The sequence below is a fragment of the Sander vitreus genome, chromosome 6, assembly GCF_031162955.1.
Source record: "Sander vitreus isolate 19-12246 chromosome 6, sanVit1, whole genome shotgun sequence".
Classification (NCBI taxonomy): Eukaryota; Metazoa; Chordata; class Actinopteri; order Perciformes; family Percidae; genus Sander; species Sander vitreus.
The window spans coordinates 14,023,225-14,048,023 of record NC_135860.1 but is presented as its reverse complement, the minus strand read 5'-3'; the positions used below and the strand labels follow the sequence as shown (position 1 = coordinate 14,048,023).

General features: G+C 42.7%; 2 protein-coding genes across 3 annotated transcripts; both read left to right on the top strand.

Annotated features, from left to right (window-relative positions):
* Nucleotides 1-232: 232 nt before the first annotated feature.
* Nucleotides 233-7,541, top strand: fdps (farnesyl diphosphate synthase (farnesyl pyrophosphate synthetase, dimethylallyltranstransferase, geranyltranstransferase)). Of its 2 annotated transcripts, XM_078252861.1 has the most exons (10): nucleotides 233-373; nucleotides 869-1,024; nucleotides 1,118-1,258; nucleotides 3,323-3,403; nucleotides 3,523-3,645; nucleotides 4,358-4,446; nucleotides 4,539-4,611; nucleotides 4,704-4,781; nucleotides 4,882-5,016; nucleotides 6,866-7,541. In XM_078252861.1, the coding sequence occupies exons 1-10, from the start codon at nucleotides 371-373 to the stop codon at nucleotides 7,064-7,066; spliced, it is 1,080 nt and encodes a 359-aa protein (XP_078108987.1). In that variant the 5' UTR covers nucleotides 233-370; the 3' UTR covers nucleotides 7,067-7,541. The 2 variants fall into 2 exon arrangements, with proteins under 2 accessions (XP_078108987.1, XP_078108986.1); XM_078252860.1 differs by lacking the exon at nucleotides 233-373 and having other exon boundaries at nucleotides 480-1,024.
* A 3,805-nt stretch (nucleotides 7,542-11,346) lies between these two features.
* Nucleotides 11,347-24,156, top strand: rusc1 (RUN and SH3 domain containing 1). Its single transcript, XM_078252859.1, has 11 exons — nucleotides 11,347-12,274; nucleotides 12,320-14,566; nucleotides 18,705-18,827; nucleotides 19,001-19,077; nucleotides 19,550-19,724; nucleotides 20,083-20,188; nucleotides 20,346-20,392; nucleotides 20,468-20,967; nucleotides 21,045-21,283; nucleotides 21,514-21,681; nucleotides 22,377-24,156. Exons 1-11 carry the CDS (start codon nucleotides 11,347-11,349, stop codon nucleotides 22,540-22,542), a joined length of 4,776 nt encoding a protein of 1,591 aa, XP_078108985.1. The 3' UTR covers nucleotides 22,543-24,156.
* Nucleotides 24,157-24,799: the final 643 nt, after the last annotated feature.

Sequence of the window (24,799 nt, the reverse complement as noted above, 5' to 3'; positions counted from 1 at the left end):
ATGGGTTGAACGCGTCCCTGGCTTCATAATCTCCCCACTCCACCTAAACCCCACCTCTTCTCAAATTATATTGGTCAGCCAGTGTGAAAGCCCATCCTGGTTCGATGCTACCAGCCAATCAAAGCGCTAAATGTCAAATGGAGCCTTCCAAAATCCACGCCCACATGCACCACTCGTAATGGATGTTGGGACATTTAGTTCTACTGATTTGTATTTAAACGGACAGAAGCGGGACAGCGAACTACAATCTGCACATCCTGGTTTGAGGAGACATTCACAGACTTGAGTTTGACAGCAAGACGAAGAACCAGAGGATAAACTATTTCGCCCTATTATACTGAACAGTTTGGGATAAGAGGACAGTATCATTATGGTATGTAAAGGCATAGCTATGTATGAACTTTTTTTTTAATTCGGTAGCTATACTATAACTAGCTTTGGTAACAGGCTGGATGCAGGATAACAATGCAAGTTAACGTCGCTATGCCAAGATAATTACCGTTGGCTAATAATTGGTACACTTATTCACGTGACCTAGCTAGCTAATCCTCGCTCTTGTTTACTGAGTCCAGTGGACTAAGAGACCATGGAGCTAACTACGTTGGTAACGTTAGTTTTCCTCAACCGAAACAAATTTAACGTTATATGGTTTAGCGTTACTGCTAGCTATCTAGCTAATGTTGCAGTCCGACATGTTTGAGCTAAGCTTGTTTACGGTTAGTCAGATATTTTGGACGGTTGGTTGAGAATGAGCCGTCACCTGAGCTTGATAATAAATGCCCCTAAAATAATCCGGACCATGTGGAAGGCCGTGTTCCCTCTTAAATTAGAATCCACACATATTCTGCTGTGCATCTCGTCTTTCCAGGGAGACAGCAATTGCAATGGGACGCACAGCAACAAAAAAGCGTTGCTGTCAGATCCTCAGCTGTTTGAAGCCCAGTTTGATGAACTGGTGACGGAGCTTTCAGAGAGGGACTTCGCCGACCCTGCGCTGGCTGATGCTCTGGCCAGGTTGAGAGAGGTATGTATGTCGTCTTGTCTTTTGCCGAGTTGCTTCTGGCAAGTGTTGAACTGCTATTGCATGTGGTTCCTTATCTGCATCTTTTTCTTGTAGGTATTGGTGTACAATTCCCCTGGAGGCAAGAGGAACCGAGGCCTGTCTGTGATTGGAACCCTGAGGGAGCTTCTCCCACCAGCGCAGCTCACACAGGACACAGTGCAGCGGGCTCTGTTGGTTGGCTGGTGCATTGAGTTGGTAATGACCAATGTTGTGATATAGTAAAGGATAAGGCCATATTCCAAAAAAAATTCTCAAAACATCCCATTAAAAGGCGAAAAGCAGCATTGCCAGTGTAGACTTTCCTAAAAACACATCAATTAGCCACACCTCTCTACTGGGTGACAAAGTTATTCTTTATGTCAGGAACTGTATTTTGTTTTAAATTCGGCCCAATTCATATATATATATATATATATATATACATACATACATACATACATACACATTGGTGGAAGCCTATATATTTTACTTTAAGTAGTAATACCACTGTACTTAAAGTAGTAATACCACAGTGTAGAAATACTCGGTTACAACGTTTACTCTAAAAAAAAAAAAAAAAGTAAAAACGTATTAGCATCAAAATGTACTCAAAGTACCAAACCGTACCAGTACCTGCTGGGTAGTTTCATCTATAATAATACTAGGGCTGTCAATTAATTGCATGCTTGTCCATAGCTTGCGATTAATCGCACATCTTTTTTTATCTGTTCTAAATAATACTGTCTAGAATATTCTCCAGAATAACCTCAAAGCTACTGTATGCTAAAAAAATATGCTGAAGGCATAAAATGGCAAACACAACAACAGATGGGCACATATGACCACATGACATATCTAGCATGGCCTGCCTTTGGCGAGGGGGAGGAGAGTTCACTGCATCAGCCATTTGCTTGGCCAGCAAGTGGGATTTGAGACTCGACGTACTCCGGTGGTAACTCACTGTAACACACATCAACAGGTCATGCAAATAACTTTAGTCTTGTCGAGAGAACCATCTGGAAGGGCTCTGAAAACTGAACATGCCATTCAAAAGACCATTTCCCTTATCTATTTCTGCTCAAGTAGGTTTGTTTCTGCTAGCCATCCACAACGTTACTGCTGCATTGCTTCCTGATTTCCCAAATTACGGAGCAGCCCGAGGCCCAATTCACAGAACGTGTGTGTTTTAAAATAATTAGTGGCATTAACTCATTAGTGTGTTCATTTTGACAGCCCTACATCATAATTAATAAGTTAATGTTATATTTTGTATTAAGCGCCCATATTATGCTCATTTTCAGGTTCATAATTGTATTTTGAGGTTGTACCAGAATAGGTTTACAAGGTTTAACTTTCAAAAAATACCATATTTTTGTTGTACTGCACATTGCAGCAGCGCCTCTTTTCACCTTGTGTGTTGAGCTCTCTGTTTTAGCTACAGAGTGAGGCATCACACTTCTATCCCATCTTTGTTGGGAGTAGCACATGCGCAGTAGCTAGGTAAGGACTACTAGCTAGAAGCTAGCGGTTAGCCACCTCGTTCTCAATGGCAAAACACTGCTACAACACTATAGAACTACTTACATGTCCCTCGTCTGCAAGTATTCCATGCAAAGTTGGAAGTGCGGCCTCGTTTAGAAGAAGTCTCCCGGCTAATCCTGCCTTGTACTGACCAAAGTTGGAGAAACAGCTAGCTGATGTGGTATTAGTTAAAGTGGTTAGCAAATGTTTCGGCCGATGACGTAGACAGCCCTGCCGATTTTGACCAGCTTACCCAGAGACTGAAGGCAGGACACATTCAGAAACCCGTATTTCACTCAAAACAGCATGGATGGGTTTTTTCAAAGTTTGTATGCGTGTGGAAGCACCAGAGACACAAAATAACACACAAAATCCCAGAAAAAGTGATTTATTTATTTTTTTTTAATAATATGGGCACTTTAATAATCTGAATTTGTAAAGTAACTAGAAACTAAAGTTATGAAGTAAATGTAGTGGCGTACAAGATTTCCGACTGAGACATAGTGTTGTAGAAGTTTAACGTAGCATGAAGTGGAAATACTCAAGTAAAGTACAAGTACCTCAAAATTGTACTTAAGTACAGTACTTAGGTAAATGTTACTTTTCACCACTGTAAATGTATATTTGTAGGAAGCTTAAGCTGTGTTGCTAAAACTTCAGATCACAAGCACAGACTCAGACTAACTATAGTAATGACACTTTGCAAGGGTGTTACTTTCTCTCATCATTAAGTGTTACGACTGTCTATGTTGCTTGCAGCTTCAGGCATTTTTCCTGGTGGCAGATGATATCATGGATGGATCTGTGACCCGGAGAGGACAGCCCTGCTGGTACAAAAAGGTGGGACTTCATATAATCCAGAAAAAGAGACCCTAAAAGCCTTTTGTTGTTGTTGTGTAATAATTTCTTTTCCACTCTTAATAGCACACTCAGTGAGCCCTGTCTGTCTGTTTTCTAAGGATGGCATAGGTCTGGATGCGATCAATGATTCATTTCTCTTAGAAGGGTCAATCTACAGACTGCTTCGCAGACATTGCAGGGATCAGCCCTACTACGTTCGCCTACTGGAGCTATTTACTGAGGTACTATGCGTCCTGATTTAATTACACATGCACACACACACGCACACATTAAAGGAACACGCCGACTTATTGGGACTTTAGCTTATTCACCGTAACTCCCAGAGTTAGATAAGTCCATACATACCCTTCTCATCTCCGTGCGTGTCGTAACTCTGTCCGATGGCCCCACCGGTAGCTTAGCCTAGCACAGATCCTGAAGGTAATCGGTTCCAACTAGCCTACTGCTCCAAATAAGTGACAAAATAACGCCAACATTTTCCTGTTTACATGTTGTGATTTGTGTAGTCACAGCGTGTACAAATAACAAGGTCACATGAGACACAGCCATCTTCTAACCGTATACAAACTGGGAACTATATTCTCAGAAAGGCGAAGCAGTGCTACTCTGCTCAGGGCTTCTCAGGTGCTGCAATGATCTTGTTATTTGTACACGCTGTGACTATACAAATCACAACACGTAAATAGGAAAATGTTGGCGTTATTTTGTCACTTATTCGGAGCAGTAGGCTAGTTGGAACCGATTACCTTCAGGATCCGTGCTAGGCTAAGCTACCGGTGGAGCCGTCTGACAGAGTTATAACACGCACGGAGATGAGAAGGGTATGTATGGACTTATCTAACTCTGGGGGATACGGTGAATAAGCTAAAGTCCCAATAAGTCGGCGTGTTCCTCTTTAAAACAGGATTCATAGTGCATCTCTGTTTGTTTCAGGTAACTTTCCAGACCGAGCTCGGCCAAGCTCTGGACCTCATGACGGCTCCCCCTGGTCAGGTTGACCTCAACAGATTCACCATTGAGAGGTTGTGAAGATAAATCTGAAAAGTACATTTTACAAAGAATTATGTTTTTATACCAAAGCAAATGGGTGTAATTTTCTCTTCTTGTCTTTCAGATACAAAGCTATTGTGAAATACAAGACGGCCTTTTACTCTTTTTATCTCCCAGTGGCAGCGGCAATGTACATTGTGAGTGTGTTTATATTGTACACACATGACAGAAGGAACGTAACAGAGTAATGTCAAACTCTTTCTTATACTAGTTTACCTTGCTTTTGTAGGCAGGAATTGAGAGTGAAGTGGAACACAATAATGCCAAAAACATCTTACTGGAGATGGGAGAGTTCTTTCAAATACAGGTAATTACTTTTACACTTCCCCCCACTTTCACGTCACCTATTGAATAATATCCGGCACGCTATACAGAGTTAATAACCACCCAATGTCTGTCATTTGCAGGATGACTACTTAGACTGTTATGGAGACCCTGCTGTGACAGGAAAGATTGGTACAGACATCCAGGATAACAAATGCAGCTGGCTGGTGGTGACGGCCCTGGAAACCATGACCCCGGAACAGCGAGCAGAGCTGGAGGTGGGGCAACCCTTTCAGTTTGATCATTTACAAATAAGTACCAATATTATTTGGCTGCAAACTATGTATGCATGTATTTGTTGCTCACATAGCCTACAGATTCAATTTAAAAATGTATTTCAATTAGAGATGGTCCGATACTATTTTTTGCTTCCCGATACCGATTCCGATACCTGAAGTTGCGTATCGGCCGATACCGAGTACCGATCCGATACCAGTGTATCATATATTTTATTATGTTTTAACAACTGTATACTACTATACCTGTATGGATGTGATATGATTTCTATCTTTGTCAGTCTGGCTCAGGTTAAACTCTTTGTGAAACATGAACAAACACAAACAATGAACGCCCCAGAACTTCTTTTATTCTCCAGTTTGACAGTCCGTTATAACGGAAAAATAACATAAATAAACTACTTAACGTAGATTTTCTTTAGGGCTTTATTACGTGGTATCGGATCAGTGCATAAACTCCAGTACTTACCGATACCAGCATTTTAGGCAGTATCGGAGCCGATACTGGTATCAGTATCGGAACATCTCTAATCGAAATATAATGGACTTTAAATGTACTTAAATTTACTTTACTGGGTTTTTTTTCACTGTTTCGTCACAAAAACATCCGATAAAGTTCATGAATATTTAAACAGTAGTTAGTGCATGCAACAGATTAAATACAAAGCATGCTACAATTATGTCTGTGCTGTACATTTGAATTTGAGCAATGACAGATTCTTTAATTTGAAGTGATCTTTTCAAAAAATTATATTATTACATTTTTATATACCACCATAAGTAACTGTGCTAATTGTACAAGGTAGTGAGCAAAAGTGGTAGCCTGGAGGCCAGCTGAACTTAGCCCCGCCCACAGCATTTGAGGTCAGGAAGTTCCGTCTGGACTTGATCCGTTGTGGAGCAACTATGCTTGAACCAGAGCTGTTCGGACCAATCAAATTGTCAGGGCGGGCTTTATACAATGATGAACAGATGAACAACAGTAACGTAATCAAGCATGTCACCAAAGAGCGCTTGGGTTGAATTTGTTTACAACAAAGATGGCTGCCATCGCGTCTGTTATAGAAGATATCGACAGCGCGTTCATTTTAAAAGAGGAACAGAGAACCGCGATCACGTATGTATTCACGTTGCCACACCCGTCCGCACGACACGGAAACCGCCGCCTCTGTCTTTGCTCTGTCGCAGCCTGCCTTTGACTTGCAGCTTCTGTGACGTCTGTCTCCGTTGCTCAGATTGGTTGTAAGTCTGTCCAATTGAGTGCAGAGGCATTTTCTTTCACAGCCCAGTGGAGCAGTATCGGATGATAGTATGACGTCACACTACAAAAGTGGTGTTTTTAACAGAAAGAAATGCAGAGTGTGGCTGGGTTAGCTCAGTTGGTAGAGCAGGCGCACATATACTGTATAGAGGTTTACTCCTCAATGCAGCGGCCGCAGGTTCGACTCCGACCTGCAGCCTTTGCTGCATGTCATTCCCCCTCTCTCTCCCCTTTCATGTCTTCTCTGTCCTGTGAAAATAAAGGCCTAAAAATGCCCCCCGAAAAAGAGAGAAATGCAGAAATGTATCCCTTTTTTATAGATTTTTTTTTTTTTTTTCTTCTACAATCAGCTAAAACATTACTCAACAATAAAGAAACCAGAAATGCTTTGTAGCAATAGAAACTTTATTTATTGTTATAATTTGTTAGAACAGTGAAACTATGTGTTTTGGGTATTATCCTTCGACTCCTTCATGTACATGTATGTGGTGGCCCCTGATTCTACTTTTTTAGACGTCCTACTAGAACTGCTCGCTAGTACATCAGCACATCATTTCATCTTCTCCTCAGGGATGTTACGGGCGCCACGATGATGCCTGTGTGGAAAAAGTCAAAGCACTGTACAACACCCTGCAAATGCCAACACTGTACCACAAATATGAGGAAGAGAGCTACAAGCGGCTACAGAAACTCATCGCTTGTCACGCTCAAAACCTTCCTCACTCAGTCTTCCTCAACTTCGCCGAGAAAATCTACAAGAGGATCAAGTGAGAGGGGAAAGGTGGTCATAAACCGTGTCAGGTGCATCATTGGGTTCCCTTTTGACTTTTATCATGATCAACTTCTTTTATTTCTCCACTGCCAACAGCATGATCTGAACAGCACATAGAAATCAGTTTTTTAACTTGGTTTGTGGATGTTTGGTTGTGAATGTCATCAAACAGCCTGCCTCTTTTGCTCCATAATACCCATTTATTGAATCCAGTACATAATGTCAAGCGTCTTCAGTTTTTTCTCCCCGGAAGAATCTCATGGATAAAAGGACACTGAAATGAATCGCACATCGTCTAACTTTCATATTAGTCTGCCCTGAGGAGTGCACGGCAGGATGAAGATACAAATAAGAACAGATAAGTCACAGCAGTTATATTGTTGTAGGAATATATATAATGTATATTAAAAGTAAAGTATAAAGTCTGTACTGGCCTGAATGTTATTGCTTTTAATAAATAATGTATAAACAGTGTTTTTTGTCCCACCATTCATCCATGTCTGTGTGTTGGCTGTAGAGCAGAAACGATTTGTACAGTATATATACTCTTGATAATCGTTTCAGTCATTTCTCAAGCAAAAATGACTAAATTTCTGTTTCTTGCTTTTCAAATGTGAGGACTTGATGCTTTTTTGTCATATATGATGGTACATTGAATAATTGGGCTCTGGGTAAACATAATGGGCGAGAGTTTTTTTTACAATTTTGTGACAGATTATATAGGATTAAACTATAGATTAAATTAATTATAAAGAATGTAGTTGACAGATCAATGTATAATAATCATGCTAGAGGCAGTATAGTTGGCGGTTTGTGAGGTTTGTATGTTAGTTAATGGGTCAAAGACGAATAAGGATTTAAAATTTGAAAATAAATGCCAATTTAAGCACTTTCTATTTTTATTAGATCTCAACAACAGGAATTTAATTTAGAAATGCAATTTAATTTTTTTGATGAATCATATGATTTATTCCATGAAAAATGTCCTTCCTGGGTAACGGGAATGGATTTAAAAATTATTTCAACGTCTACCTTTTTAGCATATAAATGTTTAGGCATATCCATACATTATAGCCAAACGCACTGCTAAAAAAAAACACAATATGATATATTATTTATAATTAAATGGAGAAAAATGATTAAAGATGTCTTAAAATGCTTTACAGTAAAGGTAATCAGGTTTGTATTGTATAATCATCTCAGGAAAACATGATTGTGTAATATACCATGAAAATCTGAGTTAAATGACTGTGTCATTGTTACTCGGGATGACATCCCGTTAGCCAGGAATGACAATGCAAAAATGCCATAAAAGATTAAAGAAATACATATTATGTTATTAATATAATCTAACAACATCAACACAATGCTTGAAAAGTGACAAATACTAATACAAAAACTATTTTCATTAACATGTCCAATCTGGATAACAGAGGACATGTCCTGGGTAACAGAAGATCTTCGTTATCCAGGAAGGACAAAAACATGATTTTCCCACCAAAACTCTGTCAAACATTGCATACTCAGCTAAAATATATCTTAGCCTTTAAAACATTAATGCCATATTTCACATGAAATAGGCATTTTTTAAATATCAAACATCAAATATGTTTTCTTAGCGTTATCCAGAAAGACACATTTGGACATAGTGCACCAGTGACCGAAAAAGCAAAATATAAACTTTTTTAAGAGAGAATTACTAAACTCTCCAGATGTTTTGGGGTCCTCCAAAATCTTCTTTATGATGTAATATACTGTTACATGACTAGGCAAATGCATTGTGGGTAATGTATGCATTTGAATGTCTGTTACCCAGGAGGGACATTGGGGAAATCCAAAAGTTTGGACAAAAGTATTTCTTGTGTAAAATAGTAAATAAGCTCAGTATTGGTATTATATTTGTAGGTATAATTGCAAACATCCACACAGTAGAAAAATAATGTTTTTATTAATTCTTTTGACATTTTTGTCACATTTCTATACTTCTATACGTTACCCAGAATGGACAGTTTGGTACTTTGGAGCTCAATGGCTCTTTACATTTTCATTTCTTGCAATAGATACTCATACAAGTGAGTAAAGAGGGGAGAGTAAAGCAATATAATGCGCTGTTTTAAAATGTATATGTATTTTTAACATTATGAATATGCTTTGGACACCAGAATTGACATGCCACGTCTTTGACCCTAATATCCTTGAAGACAGACTAATACATGCATAAATGAATTTAGTTAGGATGATATAAGAGGAATTAAAGGAAATCAGGCTCTTACTCTCAAAACTAATTCCTTGAAGAAGGTGAAGCTGAAAATGACTCAAGATCAATTGGATGTGATGATAAGGCAAGTAAGGGGTGTGGTTTGGTTTGGTTGGGGGGAGCGATGGTTTGTTGGATGCTCGCGAGAAGACAGATGCTGAGGCTGTCACGGTCGGAGAGAGATTCACATTCACACGGACTGGGATGTGAGAGAGCCCGACGAGATGGAGACCTTCATCTATCTTTACCTGAATCTGACCGTGAGTCCAGTTATAATTTATTATCTTTCAAAATATGTAGCCTATATTTTTTTATATATTTTTTTCAAATTAACCTGCGGAGTCAGTCGGGTAAAAGCACCTATTCCCACACGCAGCCTGCGTAGATCAAGACATGCAATTCCGCTATTAGGCTAACAGTGATATTTCTTGTAGCTTGTAGGTAAAACGTAGCCTATTATTTATTATCGGTTTTAACAGGAATCTGAATATTATGTGTAATATCTGAGTTATAATAGGGGCGGATGGGCCTGTATATCAAGGCGATGCGGTTGGAGGTACCCCACCCCCCTCCCCTCCTCCCTGTCTCCATCAGCTCTGTGGGATCAATAAATGCAGGGGGTAAATAGGCTACTGTGCACAGGACGGTTTAAATTACATCTGATGATATGCTGTTTTTTTTTTTTGTTTTATTTGTTAACTTTGTTAGCTTTAATGACATTACGACGAAGGCACAGTGTAAGCAAGCACTGATTTATATTCCTCAGTGATGTGAAGGGCACTGTGGAGGAATATATGAGCAATATCCTTCGGTAGATTGGCTTTAAAAAGGCAGACTCAGTGTTGTTCAGAACTCCTGCCTGATAATTTCATGCTCCAGTTAAATGTCATTGCTGTAGGTGCAATGCTTTTTTTAAACGTTTTTTTCTGTTGATCTAGATCTTACTGCCTCTTGTCAGCTTGTAAGGATGGACTGGCACAGATGGAGTCAGCTTGACTTATGTAAACTCATGAATATCAGTGCTCAGTGAAGCTGAACATGACTGATAAAGATGATGAGTGACAGTTATTAGGCTATACATTAGCCGGCAATTATTATCATGGGGATCAGTTCATGTGATTTGTGTGTGAGTGCGTGTTATAATTTGAATAGGTGAATAGCATCTGAAAACCAAGGAACCAAGGTAGACACACACCTTGCAGAAAACCTTCTGCTATGTACATTTCCAAGCCTTTGTTTAACTGAACAAATCTCTCCAAAAAAACTGTATTGCTCAACAAAAGATGCAACATTATTTAAGGGCTGCAACTAGCAATCTGAGTATTTTCTTGATTAATCAATTAACGATTTTGTCTACAATGTCAGAAAAAAAGATTCAAATTATGACCTCAGTTTCAAGTCAAGGTGATGTCTTCAAATGTCTTGTTTTGTCTGACCAACAGTCCAAAACCAAAAGATATTCAGCTTACTATCATAAAAGACTACGAAAACAAACAAATATTCACATTTGAAAAGCTGGAACCAGTGAATGTTTGACTTAAATGATTAATTCAATATCAACATAGTTTCTGAATCATTTTGTCAATTTATAAATTGACTAATTGTTTCAGCTCGAATTATTTTCCTTAAATGGTGATGCTTGATAATGTGCCTTTTTTACAGCACTTTGTGTTAGACAGTGTGTGTTTTCATATCGCTGCTGTGTCCTCCCAGGACTTTGGTAATTATAAAACAGAAAGCCCAAAAGCAATTGAGTTTTAAAGAATAGTCCAGATGATGGGTTTAACTTTGAGGACTTAGCCAAATATGAAAACGTGTGGAGAGAAAACGGTCTTTGCAGAGCAACATTTTTGCCCATAGTCATTATTCACTGTGTGTCTCCTTTGATGTTACAGGATCTTGGGAGTCAAGCCAAGATGTGACCGTCACGGTGCGTCGTAGTTTGGATCTGTCCTGCTTTTACAACACTTGTTTCTATAGCAACATAAATATCAGAGTATCCTAAAAAGTCCCATTCCCACAATGCAGTCCTCTAGCTGCTCCTCTCAGCCGCCAAAGCCCCGACGCTTTGACGTCAGCAGACGGACCAATACCGTAGCTGGACCAAAGTCTCATGGCCCTGGTTTCCAGAGGGAGGATAAAAATATGAACACGATCACCAGGTCCTCCTCCCCACGCCGGGCTACTAAAGGCCCCCCTGCACCCACCAGGACCAGGATGGGAGTGCAGCCTCGAGCGCCAGTAAGCCAGTCCAGGTTTGGCTCACAAAAACAGGTTTCCACCATCTCCAAATCAGTTAAGCCCAAACCCAAGAGTGCTCGTGCATCGGCGGCAACCAAAATTGCACCAGCAGCAGCTCCACCTTCGCTTCCCTCTGTTCTTCCTATTGACCCGAACTGCAACGAGCCGAGCCTCCCGTGTCTGTGCTGCGATGGCCGCTCCCCGCAGGACAACAACAGTATGTTCAACCATAACCACAACAACAACAACACCGTCTCTATCAGACAGCAACTGCAGCTACCGCCTCCTCCGGCCCCGTTGCCCCAGAGGCAGGATGGGAAGGGGGCCAAGGAGCAGCCTCAGCCTCCCTCCCAAGCACAGGCCCAGCTGGAGGTCTCCGCCCGCCCTGCTGCCTGTCTGGAAAATGAAGGCAAGAATGCAGACGCAAGCGCTGATCTGGACAACAAGAAAAATGAGGAAGAAGATGACGAGGAAGAGAGCAGTGGGGATATTGATATTGATGATGATGAAGATGAGGCTGATAATGATGACGACAATGATGATGATGATGACACCCTGGTCCCCTCGTGCTGTGACTGTCCCCCCTCCCTCCTGGAGTTCTCGCTCTCCTCCTCTACCTCCTCGTCCTCCACTTCCATCAGCTCCTGCTCTGATCTGGAGTCTGACTGTGCAGATCAATCCGCCTCCATCTGCTCTTCCCACGACCAAGATAATTTGTCCGTCGCTCTGTCCCCCGAAGAGTGCACACTCCCACAAGCCCCTGAATGCCAGCCTCCTGCGCGTTCACCCCCATCCCTTCCTCTTAACTGCAATCCCTTCGTCTTGACATCACATTCCCCAATCCCCCCTTGCTCCCCAGATGAGGGCTACCCCTCTGCCCTGGACTCCCCTTCTCCTGACTACTTAGGAGTCAAAGGTGATTCTGAGGTCACCAAACTAGGTTTGCTTGACTTTTTAGAATCAGTAGGGGAGTTTGGGAAAATGGAGCGCTTCAGCCAAGTGATCCAAGTGGCTCGTTGGGATCTGGAGGGGGAACAACACTGGGATGTTCTGAGGGATCGGCTAGATCACCTGGATCGCTTGGAGAAGGTAAACAGGGAAGTAAAACTGTCCTACATCGCCAGACTCCATGAGAAGGGATTTGATCTTGGAGATCTGGAAGAGCAGGATCTCTCAGATGTCATGGATGAAATGGGCAACATCGACATTCCCTGGAAGTTGTATAAAAGCGGAAGAGGAGCAATGGGAGACTCTCAGGAGTTTTCAGATGCAGGGGTTGACCTCACTGCTCCATCAGACTGTGAGGATGCTCTCGCTCCTGATTCCCTCACCTCTTCTCCTGTCGAACCGCCACCTAGACCCCCAAAACCTCCAGCCCGTCATGCCAGCGTGAGCTCTGACCTCCACACCTACATCAATATCAGCAGAGAGACCACCTCCATGGCTGTCTCCACGTCTCCTACATTGTCTACTTTCTCCCCTAATTCCTCTTCCCCCACTTTCACCACTTTTAGGTGTGAGAAACCCCTACTTCCATCTCCACCCTCCATTCCTCCTCTCCCCACCTCTAAACCGGTCCCTTACCTCACCCTTTATACCACTCCTTCTCCACCTCCATTTATTCCCACCACAACTCCTCCCATCCCTCCCCCTCGAAAGCGTCACCTTGCCAGGAAGGAGGCACAGCGGCTCGCTGCTCTTCAAGCCGAACAGGAAAAGACCCCCCTTTCCCTTCCTCCTCCTACCACACGCCCCCCACCTCTGCCTCCTCCGCCAGTTATCTCAATCTCCTCCTCATCTCCCCCTGCCATACCACCTGCACTGCCTCCTCCCCCCTCCTTCCATGCACTGGATGTAGAGATTAGGAAACTATTGGTGCTTGCTGGATTGACCCAAGCTGAGCTCCTCAAGCTCAGCCCAGAGCTTGGTGACTGCGTTGGAGGGTTAGAGGATGAGGGAGATGGAGATTATGTTATCTCGTCCAGGTCTGGGGAGCTACATGAGTTCAGACTAAAAGAGACGGCCGAGGAGAAGGAATGTGACTCAGAGTGGACGGCCAGAGAAGGATGGAGCAGCAGAAGCAAGTTGGATGGAGATCGAAGAGCAGATATAGCTGAAGAATGCAAAAAGAACACACAAAGAACCACCTCGTTCACTGAGATGGCAAGAAGAAAGAAAAGGAACAGCAGTCTGACCTCTGACCCTTACTACACCACTGGTTGTAGCGATACACATGAAACTAAAGCAAAGAATATGAGCTTTGAGTCTTTCCGCTATCCTGCCGAGGTACCGGATTCACCTCCCCCTCCTCCTCCTCCTCGCCCCTTACCCCCAATCCCCCCATCTGTGCCACCCCACACCCAGCCACCCAGCACTCTCCTGGCTAACTCTGCACAGCCTGAGCGATTTGATTGGCTCATAGCATTCACACCTGAATGTGAAGCCCCACCACAGCTCCCACCCCTGTCAATGAGAAGATCTCACGTGGAAACTCAAAAGAAGGTCAGTTCGTCAGGGTCATCTCCGGGGTCAGCTCCAAAGGTCACGACTTTTAAAGAGATGCGTTACCGAAACAAGAGCACCTTCCCCACAACAAAGGTGATCACTGATCCAGACCCTGACCCAACAGTTATTACTCCAGATGCAGATATACTGTACAACCTGAGGTGGAGAAGGGAGATGGCAGGCGGCGACGGCAACCAATGGGAGTACACCTCTCAGGCTCAGGCCTTCTTCATGCAGCCGCCACCAGCCCTCACCTCAATGGCAGCTCTGAAGGAAATGCTCCAGAGAGCTGACGAGGAGGGTAGACAGCCGGAGCTGTGCCCATCCCAGAAGATTGGCTTCTCTCTCAGCGACAGCAGCCTGTGGACCATGGGCAGAGAGTGGGAGGGTGAAGAAGTTAAGAGCGAGGAAAAGGAAGGGAAAGAAGAAGAGAAGGTGGAGGTGGAGGAGAGAGGACGAGCCGATGGAGAAAGGACTTTCGAATCAAGAACCACAGGTGAGTATGAATTATCATGATGCTGCTCATGATAATAAAGGAGGCTGCTGAATTTAATGACATAGGGGAATTTAGGCGGTGTGTGTTTTGTGTGTCCGAGAAAATAAACACATCAAAGTAACCCAGTGTAATTAGACCGACACGAAAACTCTGGGATGGGCAAATGATGGAGAGGAGATGAATAGATGGCTTGTTCACTTACTCAGCGTTGCACAAATCATTTGACAGTACAATAGAAAAAGAAGCAGAAAACCAAGGGTTGACTCATTTGTAGAAACGATATATGGAACGAGAGTGAAGAGATGGAGGGAAAGCATGAGTCACAGAAAGCCATGATGCGTGATATGATGGCTAAATGATGACAAGGGATAGACAGAGGGTGATTGCAGACTGGGGGAAGCGAGGAAGACAGTGGAAGCTGTAGAGGGAGCACAAGCAACAGTGTGAGATGGAGAGATAAAGAGTGTGGGGAGTGAAGGTAATATGAGGAGAAAGAGGAGGTGGGAAACTTTCCAGCCAGTCTTTCCTGCACCAGTTATCAAAATGTGATGTCATCACTGCCTTATTCAATTATTCATCCACTCTTTTGGCCAAGAGGGGCATAATGGAGTGTCCATTGAGCTCACCACCGTTCTCTTCCTTCTTTCTACCTTTAACTTCTCTTTTATCTTTGTGACCTAAAATATTTTTCTGCTCCTCTTTCTCTGCCTCTTTACTGGTTTTAAATCCAATCTTGGGATGTTTATATGTTTTTCTCTTGCTGTCTCTTGCTAGCTTCACTCCTTATCCTTGCTCCCTAGAGTGGCACAGATAGCTAAGATCAAGTTACTTGTATGAGCTAACTTCGTCAAGTTAGCTCATACAGTGCTGCAGTAGGCTACATAGGCATTAGGCACTAAGGATTAGTCAGTAGGGTTTAAGTTTAATTTCAATTGCTCATATTATCCACCAATAGTAAAACTAGTTATCTAACTGTATAATTACTATGGCATTATTTAATAATTTTAATAATTTGCTTTCTAAATATAAAATTAGCTACATTAATGAGTTGTCTGCTGCATGAGTTTCCCCCGAAAACCACTGCAACAAGCCAGAAATAGGTGTGTACACCTTTAAGAGCCCAAGGGGTGGATCTTAGTACATGGACCAATTGCTGAGAGCTAGTGTCAGAAAAATAGGAAGTATCATGTGTTAGTTCAAAGCCAGCTCAAGTCTAACAAAGGTATGGTTGCTTTCTAGCTCATTTTGTAGCCCATAGCCTAGCAGTCTGCCACAGGTAATTGAGTGTAATGAAAATGGTTGTTGCCACAATCTCTAAATGTTCACAGAGACAGACATGGTGATTGAGCAGCAACGGACAGAACTCTGCTATCTGTTGACTGACTCAGCATTACACTGTATGCTGTACTGCTGGAGAGGGGAGGGGTGGTGGAAAGAAGCTTGAGAGAGGTAGAAAACAAAAGGAAGAGAGAGAGAGAGAGAGAGAGAGAGAGAGAGAGAGAGAGAGAGAGAGAGAGAGAGAAGGTGAGCCAGAGGTGATGATGGTATGCACTGCAGTAAAGTTCAAAACACTGTGCTGTATTATACTTAATATTCATAACTCTCAATATAAGTGTAAAATGAAACTGAAAGCAGATGCCGTAAAGAAAACCCACATTGAAATATGAGGAATCTTTGCGATTGATTATGGTTTTAATTTTTAATTATGGTGTCATTGGTGAATGAGCGGCTGATTGACAGATTGAGTATTTCTACTGTGCAGCTGTAAGACTGTTCAACAGTTATTCTTGTATGGCCACTGTATCATTTCCTGTTGTGCCAAACCCTCCTAAATGAAAGACTGTTCTTATTGCTCTTCCTAATTCAACTCCATTGACTCGCATACACTGTCAACGTGTAACTGTCAATCAACTTTAACTTGTTTAAATACTGCATTATTGCATGATGTTACATGATGACAATTTCTGCTGGAATACACTCATGAATGCATTTTTCTCTCAACAGACACTAACATTTTCTGCAACTCTCTCTCCTTCCCATTTTTCTTCCACATTTTTTTTTTTTTTACTTTAATCTTCCTTGTTTTTCTCACCTATACATCCCATTCTGTTGTTTCCATTGTTTGTCCATGGCTCCGCTTTGCTCCCTCATATCGCTTTGCTTGTGCGCCTGCCCTCGCCATCCTGACTCCTGCACCTTACAATTTTTGGCCTTTTTACCCTTTCCAATAAGCAGTTTCCTCCCCCCCACTGTCCCTCGCCCAGTCCTCCCAACCCTACTTCCTCCACACTGCCCTCCCTTCCTATCGCCCAGGCTACTGTAACTCTCTGCCCTTTGCAGATCCCAGACCCAACAGCCATGTAGGCAGGGAGGCCACAGACAAACACTGTAACACACAGTTGGCCCCTGCTGCCAGCTCAGCTTGTAGCCACAGAGATGATTCAAGCACTAATACAAGCTCTGGCTTTAACAATAAATCCCTGGATGATTTTGGTGTAGACTCTCCTTGTGATTATGGGAATATCTTTAACACACACAAGGACTTTGCGTCTGACTCTATTTGTAATTTTGACTCTCTATATTACAGTGACTCAGACACGCACATAAAGTCAGACACACCTGTTTGTGGCACCACAGAGGCTCCAGGTTGCACCACCCCATATAAGAACATTGATGTCATGATGACGTATTCAAACAGTATCAGTGCTATGGATTCGCTGTATTCAGAAAAGTGCACACACTCACACACAGACAACAACAGCAACAAAAGAGCATCCAAAGAGCTTCCTCCTCTCCCCACATATTACCTGTACCACCCTAAAAACTGCCCTCTGCACAAGGGTGCCCCTCCTCGCCTCTCCCCTATCGGAGCCCTCTCCCCTCCCCAGCGCTCCGGAGTGCCCCCTCCAGGCACAGCAGGCTTCGGCCTCAGCTCCCCGCTTTTCCCCCGCACTCACACCTTGCCTGCCCTCGCTGCTCCCCTCTACTATCCAAACCTCTACCCTCCTATACCGCCCAGGGCACCCCCCTTACCCCCAAAACTCTACCAGGCTCCACCGCAGTCAAGCGTGGCGAGTAAGATTTCTCTCTCTTCTCTCTTCCTACATCTTACACTCTCTCTTTTTGTCTGACATCTTGCTTGCATGCACGTCTGTCTGTCTTTCTTTCTTACTGTCTGTTTCTGTCTTTGTTCTCTGCCCTGGATATAGTGGCCCTCACACTTTTGTCACTTTTTCGAACCGGCGGGATTTGCAGATTTGAAAGAACTGTGTAACTGTAGCTGTTTAATGTATCAGCTGGCTGCTCCCTGCAGGTCATCTGATACATCTTATCGACACTGTCCTTTCAAATGTGCAAAGGGCCTTCAGAGAGGTGACAGCTGTTCCTGTCAGAGGGTGTCTCGAGTCACTCTAATCACTCTTTCTCTTTGTCTTCCTCTGTCTGTCTGTCTGTCTTTGTGTCGGTCTTGTCTGGACGGTCTCTTTTTGTTTTTGCACGGTGTGTTGAAATGGACACATGCATTTCATGCCAGGCACAACCCAAGTAGCTTGTCAATGACGTTGTAAAATGTAAATAATTTTTATTATTAGTTAACCCTTTTTATATTTGTGTGTGTGTGTGTGTTTTTACATTTAGGACAATTTTAAAGTAATTAAGGTCCACTGCATCCTGTTCATAATATGAATGTCTGTATTTATATAACTGGTTTATATAAATCATTTTATGTGAACATCACACTGTACACAACACCTGCCCTTTGCACATGTGTGTAATTGTATCTGCCCCCCCGAGCTCTGCAGTTTCCCCTATGTATGCTTATATGAAGTATGTATGAGTGTGTTTGAGTGTGAGTCAAGATTAATGCATGGGATCCTGTTTATTCCTGATGCAGAAAGACAGTTGTCTTCACAGATCCAGTTGAAAGCTCAGCGTAGTAAACCAATATTTACAGGATGTCGTCACAAGTCGTACCATCTGCTTCTATCTGCCTAGTCCAATGCTTCTCATTTCCGACTTACTCCTTCTAATACCACTAATATTTTAGTTTGAAAGTCTGTCTGTGGTGATTCATTTAGCTTCTGTTGAATTTGTATTTTCTTATACAAATTATAGTAAGTAATTGCTCTTTTGCTGTCAGCTGTTCGCAGTGTCTCTTTCGCTGGCTCTGTACAGAGGACCGAGACATCCTGGATGGGCGAAGATGTGAAGCATCCAATGAGAGGTCTGGGCCTGTCCTCTCTGTGTCTGCAGGAAAAAAAAGGTGTGTGTCTCACCTGTGTGTGTGTGTGTGTGTGTGTGTGTGTGTGTGTGTGTGTGTGTGTGTGTGTGTGTGTGTGTGTGTGTGTGTGTGTTTAACTTTTCTGGCTGTGTATATTTGCTGCTGATGTCTATAGCTCTTACAGTTTAACTGTAGACCCTTGTTCTTCCCTCCAGCTCTGGTCAGTGCGGTCAGTGTGGCAGTGGAAGCCATCTTGGCCCAGTTCAGCTCTTCTCGAACTGTAGTTCAGAAGGTCAGTCAACGCTGAATTTACATCACCAGTGTGATTTTAAATAACACAAGTTGCCTTTTTTGTTTCACTATCAAAAAGGGTTCTCACATCACTCTTGATAACGAAACAATTGTTTTGAATTTATTGTTTATCTTTGAAAATGCTTTCCCTCCCTTCCTTCTTGTTCTGACTCTACATATTTTGTTCCGTCTCTCCTCAGTCTCTCTCAGTTAACAAGGTACTAGAATATCTTTGGATAACCCAATCTTGTAGTCTTAAAAATGTCTTTGTAAACTAACTCCAACCCCCCAAAATCATGTCTCATCCCATCATATCAACCCTCATCGTCTCCTGTTTCTCTCTAACCTCCATTTATGTGTCCCATTTTCCTTTCCTCCCTCTCTCTTGAGTCATTCTTTCTGTTCTATGCCCCTGTCTCTCCCTATCACTGCACATCTTCTTCCTCACCCTTCCTTTCCTCTCCGGTCCTCAGGCCTTATCAGGAGACAGTACTATAAATCCATCTCTGGGCCGTCTGGTGCTACAGTGTCTCTGCCCTGCCCTGCACAGCTTGCTGACCAATGGCTTGAAACCTCACCAGAGTGACCTGATTGCAGGCAGGAGGCCAAATTCTGCCTGGGGTCTGGTTCAAGCCTCAACCAGGCCAGGTAGCACATCAAGACTTGTAGGAAAATTAGCATTTATAGATTTGGATATTAAGGATTTTATATTAGTTGTGTATTGTTTTTTTTCCCCCCTGGTTGATAATGATAAGCCCTGGACTTTGTCTGCCTCTCATCTTCCCACACACATTAGTCAATACTTGTTGATTTTAGTGTCTAAAATGCTGAATTAAGTGAACAACAGGATGCAGATATCGATTGGCCGATGAGTGTTTCACTGCAATTTTTTGCTCACCTCTGTAAGTTTCTCTGTTGATCCCTCTCTCTCTCTCTCTCTCTCTCTCTCTCTCTCTCTCTCTCTCTCTGTTGATCCTTCTCTTTTCCTCTCAACCCACTTTTCAAGGTCCTAAAACTCAAGCATTGTTTTACCTACAAGTTCGTGTTGGAGAGCTGCCTCAGCTCAGGCAGAGCAAACACAGGTTCAACGCATTCCTCCTTGGCCTACTGAAGTGAGTACTGGCTGCTAATCCTCTCTGGTCTCCACTGGTAGCATGAAAAGTGCTGCAAATCAGTAGTTACATATTATAATTTATTATTTGATTTCCCTGCACATGTCCTCTTTGTATCCTCAGTTTTCCTCTTCTGTCTGTTTTTTTCTTCTTCTAGTACCAAGCTTCTTGATGTCTGGCTGTCTCACCTTCAGTCTTGCAGTGGTAAGTTTCCATCATTACTCCCATCTCGTTATTGTGGGCATGCATGTGCCTAACAGTGATCTCTCTTCCTCTCAGATGTGCTGGAGACATATTACCACCCCACCTCCTTCATGCGTCTGTCACTGAGCGCCTGCCAGCCTCTGTTCGAGGAGCTGCTCCTCGTGTTGCAGCCTCTCAGCCTGCTGACCTTCAACCTTGACCTGCTCTTCCAGCACCACCATTTAGAGCCAGCCAGTCCCAGTCCAGAGATCCCCAGCCCACCTTGTCAGGATGCTGGATTCCAGTTTTCAACAGAGGGCTCCCAATCCAAAACCACAGACTGCAGATATATTGAAAGCCTCTCAGAAGTAGACTTTGGAAGCCCAGAACATCGGGCAACCAAAATATCGGCACCATTGAGTCATCCAAAGAATGGAGGATCAGGGGAGTCAACACATAGCAGTACTGAACCCATAAAGGCTTCGGTCACTATCGGGCAGACAAGTCCTCAGCTGTTGTGGGTGCAAGAGAAGGAAATTGGAGACTTACCTCTTCCTAATGTCGAGGAGGACAGCCTTGCACTGCAGGCAGGACAGGTACTGACTTTTGTGTAGCTGCTCAGTCAAATATGTTTTGTGTGATCCTGCAGGGCTGACATTTGTTTGAATCACAGGTGATCCAACAGGGATGGGGGGCTGTGATGCGCTGGGGAGGCAGACTGAGCCAGAACCTGTCTGAGCTGAGCCTGAAAAAGGAGGAGATGAAGACAGATCTGCCGGACCTCCGGGCCCAAGCTGGGAGTGACTTCACTCCGGTCAGCTGGGGTGCACAGGTTCCCTGGGGTCTGGGGCTGCGGCTCTTTGGGGCCTCTAAAAGCCTCAACAGCCCTCCAGGTCACACACCACCAACCAGGTTAGACAATGAATTGAACACTTAACTGAGTATATCTTAAGCTGGAGTGAAAGTAATAAATTAGTGAGTTCAACCACTGTGGTGACTTTAAGAAACTCTAAAGTCACTGTTGTACTTGAAATTGTTTTCTGCATGAATGGTAACTTTCTGTGTTTCCTCTCTGCCCTCCTTCCCCACACTCTCTCTCTGTCTGCCCACTCCTCTCATCCCCCTTGTGTCGGTCTCTGCAGGCGTCCCTCTCAGTGGCTGGCTCCTGGTGTCACTGCACTGACCCGAATGGTGAGCAGCAACTCCACCCCGATTATAAGGAGGGCCCCGGAGCCCCAGAAAGAAAGTGAGCCAGAAACAGAGAAAGAGGTTGACACACTGGAGATGAAGGACAAACCCAGACCACTCAGGTACAACAGACATAAAGTGACAGTGATGGTAACGGAGGGTGGAATTATGCGTTGTGTTGGCTGAGATTGATAGATAAATCTGTGTATCTTTATCTAACAGCTTTTCTTTTTCTTTTTACAAGCTTTAAAAATACCTCATCCTTTGATATGTCCATATATTGGGGGGGTTTAACTCACCAATTAATTCATAGATTTGGGAGATCACATCATCAGTGTCAACTACATACAGGATTACAGGACTACAACTAATTTTCACTGTAATTTAAATACATTTAGAGTAATATCACATTTTGGGCCTGGCATTTAGAAAACATTGATTGGCCTGATGGGAAAGCAATATTTTAGTGTGAAAATGTCAAACTATAGAGACTATAATTTAATGGCTAGGGTGTGGCATAAAAAAACACTTAAATATGAGCTTATGCAACCACCTTGCCTTCCTTAGGGCAAGTTGTGGCGCATTTTTCCTTTTTAAAGTGACTTCACTTCACCAGTGGGTGTAGCAGACACCAGAAATGCTCCAGCTATCTTTTTTGCCTTTAAAAGAATATAATTGATGACTCACAAGCAATCCTGCATTATGACTCATCCAGGATTCGGCTACATCGTATGTTGAGGATGACGTTATTGTTTGTGGTTGGTGGGTGTATACGTAGACCATTTTGGCTGAGAAGATCTCTGCTGTCTGTTCTCAGGTCAATACGAACGCTGTGTGACCACTCTGGAACCGGTTCGGAGCTCAGCTTCTGCAAAGGGGAGGAACTGGTGGTGTTAGGAGGAGTCGATCAGGACTGGATTCGCTGTCGTCAGGGAGACAAGGAGGGGCTGGTACCTATTGGCTACACCTCCCTCATTATGTGACTTTGGCACCATAACTGCTGCACTCAATCAATATAAACTAAATAAAATAAAAAAATATATATATTTTAGGCGAGTGTTGAGAGGTTATGGTGTGGCTCCACTACTCTGAAAGGGATATTTCATGCTTGCTCGGTTTGAGTTTGAGTTGAGCACATAACACCATCTGTTCTGCTTTACGTGCATCAGGAGCAGTCTGCAGCCCTCTCCCTTTATGAACATATGGGAGTTTTTTTTCCCCATCCAGTTTGGTAGCATTAAACTAATGGATGTTAGCAGCAGTAATACAGCAGATGGTGTGAAATGATGACTCAAGTCAAATGTAGAACATTTCATACTGGAAGGCCTTTGATCTTGTAGTGAAGTATCCCTTTAAAGTGTCCTTTTCTCAATCTCTGCCTTCCTTATCAGCCGCTGATCTGAAAATGATCACAGGGGAAATTCTGTTCAATCAGCCACTTGCAGATTCAAGAGCTTTCAGATCAGTGGCTGTATGTCTTGAGGAGGCGACAGTCGACAGCCTGGTAGTAGCCACATTGATATCTCTAGCTGTCACCAGTAGAGAGTTGCGGCTCGCAGGTTGTCGAGTGGAGAAAGCATGTGAGAGTAGTGGGCCGTAGCGCCTGTTGCATACTGCGTAGTAATGTAGTGAATTGTAGCTGTGTAGATCCGTGTTCTATTGACCTTTCACCTCTATTGATCTCTAGCCTCTGCCTGGTTCATGTGTGTTTGACATGTTTCTGCTACTATAATTGACTGTATAAATATACATAAAAAAAAAAAAATATATATATATATATATATATATATAGGTATATACATTGAGATTGATGTTACCAAGATAGATAGAAAGATAGAACAAGAGAAAGCAGATAGTAAAACACAAGCAGCTACTGTGGCCACATTGAGGAAGTGGATGATTCAAAATTCTTTACATCTGCAACCTTTCACACACAGTAAGTGGTTGTCATACATGCAACAAAAAAAGATATGTGTTTTTTTAAAGTATGGAATCCAGTATCTTCCCTTGTGTGCTTCATGTATTGCTTTTGTCTTGACAACATATTCATAGAAATATTAGATTTAGCCTCATACCTTAAACACTGTATGCATTGTAATGTGCCATGAATGCTTTGAATGAATGCCAGAAAATATCTATCTATCCACATCCCACACAGTTATAGAAGATAATATCAGCAATCTGTAGCTTATCTCTTAACTCGTCCAAAACCTCACAGGGCAACATGTGTCAGAGTAAACATCTCACAAAACTATCCTCAGCTCTTGTTCAACACTATCTGACCTTAAACTTAATGCAGTGAGAAAACCCCAGATGTATGTAATTCATAAAAGCTACTGTAAAGTCTGTGAGTTTGGTGGCTGGTCTTCACCACATACCTCAGCTTTTGTATTTATCTTAACCCTTCCCGCCATGTTTGCTCATCATAATCATTGATATTAATGATAGTGGTAGTAGAAGTGGAAGTGATATGTTGATTCTAGTGTTGAAATCCCATTGCTTTGTGTTGTATAGTTATTAGTTATTATCTAGATTCTGTATTGGTGACTATGCATATGGTTAAATGTACAACTAAAATCCTTTTTGTTTGTTTTAAAGTCATGGTTTTGCTTTGAAGTTGACACATGAAGTCTAAAACAAAATCTTAAATAGTTAATATAAAACAGACTGGTCAGGTCAGGGAAGGCCAACACTAAAGGACCTCCATTTAATTCAGCAGGAATGTTTCATTGCTATTATCAATCAGGGAAAGCTCAGTTCTGTCACTATGGCAACTGTCCAGTAGCATTAAGTTGAACCAACTTATGATCACAATAAAATACCATCAAATGGATAATACCTGTAAGTGTTTACAAGAAATAATGTATAGATAAAGATAAAACACCAGACACTTTGTTTAGTTTAGTTGTGATATTCTGGTCTAAATGCATTTGTTTGAAAGCTGTTAATTTATTGGATGTCTACTATTTATTGATTTTGAGGTTTCTGAAAGGAAAAGCTCTATGTGACCCATCGAGTGTCTCTCTATCTATCTGGGTTCTCTGTGTGTGTGTGTGTGTGTGTGTGTGTGTGTGTGTGTGCGTGTGTGCGCGTGTGTACATGGCAGTGTATGTGTCAGTGGAAGCAGAGATGAGTGTGAGCACATCGGTGTGTCTGCACATCCTGCACTTTCACTTATGTGTGTGTGTGTGTGTGTGTGTGTGTGTGTGTGTAAGTGTACCAATGAGATCTGTACCTCCC

What these genes read in the sequence shown, in the direction of transcription:
- fdps (XM_078252860.1), top strand. Translation starts at nt 749, where the DNA reads ATGAGCCGTCACCTGAGCTTGATAATAAATGCCCCTAAAATAATCCGG. An exon ending in AGCCCTGCTGGTACAAAAAG is followed by an intron (nt 3,404 to 3,522) that starts GTGGGACTTCAT and finishes CTGTTTTCTAAG; the next exon opens with GATGGCATAGGTCTGGATGC. An exon ending in GAGAGTTCTTTCAAATACAG is followed by an intron (nt 4,782 to 4,881) that starts GTAATTACTTTT and finishes TGTCATTTGCAG; the next exon opens with GATGACTACTTAGACTGTTA.
- rusc1 (XM_078252859.1), top strand. Translation starts at nt 11,347, where the DNA reads ATGCAGTCCTCTAGCTGCTCCTCTCAGCCGCCAAAGCCCCGACGCTTT. An exon ending in GTGTCTGCAGGAAAAAAAAG is followed by an intron (nt 18,828 to 19,000) that starts GTGTGTGTCTCA and finishes TCTTCCCTCCAG; the next exon opens with CTCTGGTCAGTGCGGTCAGT. An exon ending in CTCGAACTGTAGTTCAGAAG is followed by an intron (nt 19,078 to 19,549) that starts GTCAGTCAACGC and finishes TCCGGTCCTCAG; the next exon opens with GCCTTATCAGGAGACAGTAC.